Source organism: Strongylocentrotus purpuratus, unplaced genomic scaffold (genome assembly GCF_000002235.5).
Source record: "Strongylocentrotus purpuratus isolate Spur 01 unplaced genomic scaffold, Spur_5.0 spur5_scaffold_6, whole genome shotgun sequence".
In the NCBI taxonomy this organism is placed as follows: Eukaryota; Metazoa; Echinodermata; class Echinoidea; order Camarodonta; family Strongylocentrotidae; genus Strongylocentrotus; species Strongylocentrotus purpuratus.
In genome coordinates this window covers 12069841-12074600 of record NW_022145612.1, presented here as the reverse complement: position 1 = coordinate 12074600, position 4760 = coordinate 12069841, and the positions used below count along the sequence as shown (strand labels likewise).

The 4760-nt window shown below is 38.0% G+C and overlaps 1 protein-coding gene across 1 annotated transcript; it reads left to right on the top strand.

Annotated features, from left to right (window-relative positions):
• The first annotated feature begins 2968 nt into the window (after nt 1–2968).
• On the top strand, nt 2969–4093 carry LOC105446711. The gene has a single exon (XM_011683870.2). The coding sequence runs from the start codon at nt 2969–2971 to the stop codon at nt 4091–4093; it is 1125 nt and encodes a 374-aa protein (XP_011682172.2).
• The last annotated feature ends 667 nt before the right edge of the window (nt 4094–4760 follow it).

The window sequence follows — 4760 nt, the reverse complement described above, 5'->3', positions numbered from 1 at the left end:
AAAACATCCCCACGACGTCCCTTTTCATGCCCCGCTAAACCGGACATTGACAATAACCTGGGGTAATAGGGATTTCAATGGGCAGATTAGCCCATTGTCAAGGGTGGCTGAGCGGGGTACTTTCAAGTCTCTCCCTATTGAACTTCTTTTCTTCAACAACCTAAATACTAACCTTCTGAATTGTTAGAATACTTGAGCAAGGTATGTAAAGAAAGGTAAGAAGTCCACCTTTCTAATAGATTCGATTTGAAGATGTCTTATCATTGCTAAATAAGAAATTCTAGAGGGATAACAAACTGCCGTAAATAAGAAAAATTAAACATTATATAATTATGATTATTATAAAAATGATAATTCAAAATATAACAAATGACGGTTCATCGAAAAGCACGTTTTCCGGTCTACAACTTTGCTGCACAATATTTTTCATCATGATCATCCAGTGAAGAGTTATAGCCTCTTGATTCAGCAGAGTCAATAAAGATTCCCTCGAAATGTGTGACCCTAAAAGAATGTGGCACAGGGGGGTTTTTTAAGTGGCGCATAAAGAGTTAAGGGTTCTAAATAAGTTGTCGAGTGGGCACACTTAAGGGCACCTTTTTTTAAAAATGTACGACAGTGATTGGGTTTGCCGGAGCTCGAGCCCCTATGCAATGCAATTTAATTAATTTGTAATATTTGCATATAAAATAGATGAAAAGATCCCCGACGAAGACAAGAATCCCCTAACCTTTTCTTAATTATGTCGACTGCCATGCACCCTCAGTGTTCTGTGAAGCAAAATTAGCATATAATTTTTACGACGGGAAAGCAAAATGGGAACGAGAGATTTACGTTCCTTCCTACGAATTAAGTCAGTTAAAGGGGCACGTTCCCCCCATTGTAGTTATCGGAACATGCCATCTGCGTAAGAGCCGTATTCTGTTGGAGTCAATAGGCAGCTATAGCGCCGTCCGCCCGCGCGTACGTATTTTGAGCGCCCTCTGGAATACGGGGAACATGCCCCTTTAACTAAATGAAAAAATATATAACAGTGTAAACAAAACATGATTTAAAGCAAAATCAAGCGAAATAAAGCGAAATGTAATTGGGCGCAAGAATAAATATTGCACGTAAAAGATCTGTAATGGCATGGATGAATTCAAGTCTTCGAAATTGTTGTACTTGTTCGCCCTCTTCGTTCACTCACGGAATTGGTACATTTATATCACATTGTATTCTGTTACGCATGTTGGAGACGTCACACTTTCTGTATTTAGGAGGTATCACTGCCAAAGTGGTGGAGGTGCTTAATGAATACCTATTGTTTGCCCTCTTGAGAAGAATACTTCCTCGTGTGTTTCAGAGAAGGTGTCGTCGGTGAATAAAATAATAATGTTCATGAATACTGAATAGTGTTCATAAAAGTTAGGTAATCATTAGTCATTTACAGTTGTACAAGTGCTTTCTCCAAAACAATTTTTTCAAAAGGCCTTCTTTTAGTTTCCGCAACATGCAAATATTAGGTCATTATAAGCCCCCCCCCCCCTTCTCCCCAAGTTTGGAGGGGAAAAAAGGGCTGTTTGATTTGCTTTGTAATCTTTGCCAATGCCTCTGCTGAACCAGCCATTGGTTTCATTGATATGATATATAAACGACCCCCACCTCGGCTTTTCAAAGCCCATGAAGATGAGACCTAGATACGCGCGCCACTGCCCAATTCAAAAAGTATACCATGATGTCAATCAAGTTGTGAATGCTAATGGCCCAAAATCGATTACCAACGATAGATATTGGATCTTATAAGGTCTTAACAATATTATTGTGAGAAGAAAATTAAACTTCAGAATTGTTGTACGACTTTTTTTCTTAACCAGAAATCACAATATAAAAATCTATGAAGGAAGGAAATGAATAGAATAGAGAGACTTTTTTATGGAAAGGTTAGGGCCGTCCTTCATGTGAATAATATTATATCTTTTTGATACATGGCATTGTGAAGGCATTTCTATCGAGACGCTAGTGGTCGATTTATAAAATGAATCGAAATAAAAAAAAAATTCCAGGTACTCTGCATTTTATATCTCTTTACTTACAAAAAGAGGTATTATCGCCAACCGAGATTTGTATCATTGTGACTGACATATGAGGGCCACTTTAAGTGGCTAACAGATATGAATAGATATAATGGTTTATATTAAAGTAACATTTTTAAAGTAACAAGCCGCCGATCTTTTCTTTACTGTCATTATGTTTGACGATGTGCACAAGGTGATTTTTCAATAAAGTGGATGAAAAGAACCTTGGATTTGTTTTTAAAAGTTGATAGTAATATATTATTATTAATGAAGTCTACCCTAATAACCGCAGCTCTATGTAAACATTTCGTGCATAATGAGGAATTGACTGACAAGGCTGTCAATAGAAATAAAAAATACATGTACTATGAATGGTAAGTAAAAGTGCTCACCAAATTTATTGACTTAAATATTCTCAATAGTCCACATCAAACGAAATAGCCACTTTCATTCCAGAATCATCATTGAACACTTTGACTTGACCGACAATATACTGAATCATTGATTGGTACAGTGGTAGCATTGATAGAATGATTGACACCAACGGATGCTATGACATTATCCAATATAATTCATGCAAACATTGACGATGACGAAGGTTTTCGTCCAGATACCCTAATTTATTTTCCATCGCCGATAATAATTATAAGAGTAACTCGACTTCTAATGTACCATACCTCGGATAGCAGTCGTGACAGTGTCCGGGATTTAGTGCAAACAAGTTGCGTTTGTTACTTCGCATTATCATTTTTGTAGCCCATGGACTTGCGTAAGATATGCTAAGATACATAAAGACCTGAATTCAAACAAATTTATATCATTTTTAATTCAGATTAAGCTTGGTTGGTTCTCTTTTGGCATACATCTCGCCGTGATTCTTCAGTATGTTTACCGACTTCTATATACTTCGAATGACTGTTGGTTGTCTGGCGGCTGCCATCGGGATTCCAGGCAATATAGCCATCATCATCGTCTTTACTTGTCAGGGTATTAAAAATGCTACAGACATCACCTTCATCGCCCTTGCCGTTGTCGATCTCATCGCCAGTATCATCAACGGGATGAAGATCGTCATGGTCTTCTTTCACGATGAGCGCCCATGGGCATGCTACATTGAAGTCATTGCAGCGAGGTCGGGACTCTACTCCGGACTGTTTCTCACGATCTGGATTGCTGTTTACCGCTACCAAGCTGTCTGTAAGCCATTTGATCGACGAATCGGACGACGAGCTGCCATCTTGGTTTCTATCGGTTGCGCAATTACCGCCTTCGGTCTCCACGTCCCGTTCTTCTTCATCACGACCTCGATAAAACTCGGAAGAGAGTATGGATGCAATGTCTATGGCGATATATCCTGGGGACGTGACGTATACGCCAAAACCCAAGCGATTGTATTTTGCGTTTCTGCCTTGGGTATTTCAGTTTTGTACATACAGATTTACAAGTTTATTCGCGCAAGCCAGGTTATCCGTCAACAAATGACCACTGGATCTGCCTTTGTAAAAACCATATCGAATGATGTAGAATCTTTGGCATCCAACAAGCAAAGAGCCCTTAACGAATCTGCGTCATATATTGAAGATTCGTGTGCAACAAGAGCTATCCACCAGGCAAGTGTGTCAATACCACTTAGTACCATCTCAAATTCGACACGGCCCTCTGTCACCAGCAAGATGAAAACCCAAGATTCTTTGCCAGACGTCGAATCAGGTAAAACAAGAAGAGCTACACACCAACCCGCCGATGATAAGACAAAACCATCATCAAAGAAGCTTAAGAATAACCAGTCCGACCATAAGACTACTCAAGTTGTCATCATCATCACCGTCATATTTTTCCTCCTCTGGCTCCCTAATATAGTCATCGATCAGATTCCTATTGGTCAGCTCACCAGGATCCTTCTAGAAACACACAAGGGATCGTTCATCATCTATTTCTTCTACCAAATCAAGTATATCAGCCATATCACCAATGTGTTTGTGTATGTATTCACATATCGGCGATTTAGACAAACATGCTGTCATCCATTCAATTGAAATAAAGATTCGATTCGATTTCATTTGTAAACAAAGTGAAATATATGAGTAGAGGTCTTATTCATTTTACATATTGTGTTCTTAAACTGAAATAGCACAGGTATCCGGTAATGACATGAACATTTGTTTAACTCTCCACATTCGGAGCGAATATCACTTATTCTGAAGATTTACAATTATGTTGTGATTATATTTTTGTTTAGAAGAGGATGCATTATGCGGTATACTGTTGTACAGCTTGTACAGAGGTATCACAATTTCGTCAGTCGTAAATTTGTATAATTTCACTAAACAACTTAAACATAAAACGCACAGATTGTTATAAACGTAGTTAGTGGTGTAAATTATTAGTTTGTATTACATCTTGTACCATGACAGTAGTTCTGAAAGGCTGATAATGCCATCAACTTTATAAAAGAGCTCTTTGATTGGAAACCACAATGGGAGGGAATGCCCATTCCCTCCCTAAACTTAGTATCTTTTCATTCAATAGTGACAAGAATGACTATATTTGCAGTATCTTTATACAGTGGACATGTTTTTTGTTGTAATAGATATAATATAGATAATAGAGGCAATTAATTCAGCCTTTATACTTTGTGATTACTCAAGGCTATTTTCGCCAGGTTGTATATATCTAAATAACAACATTTCAGCATTCAATTTG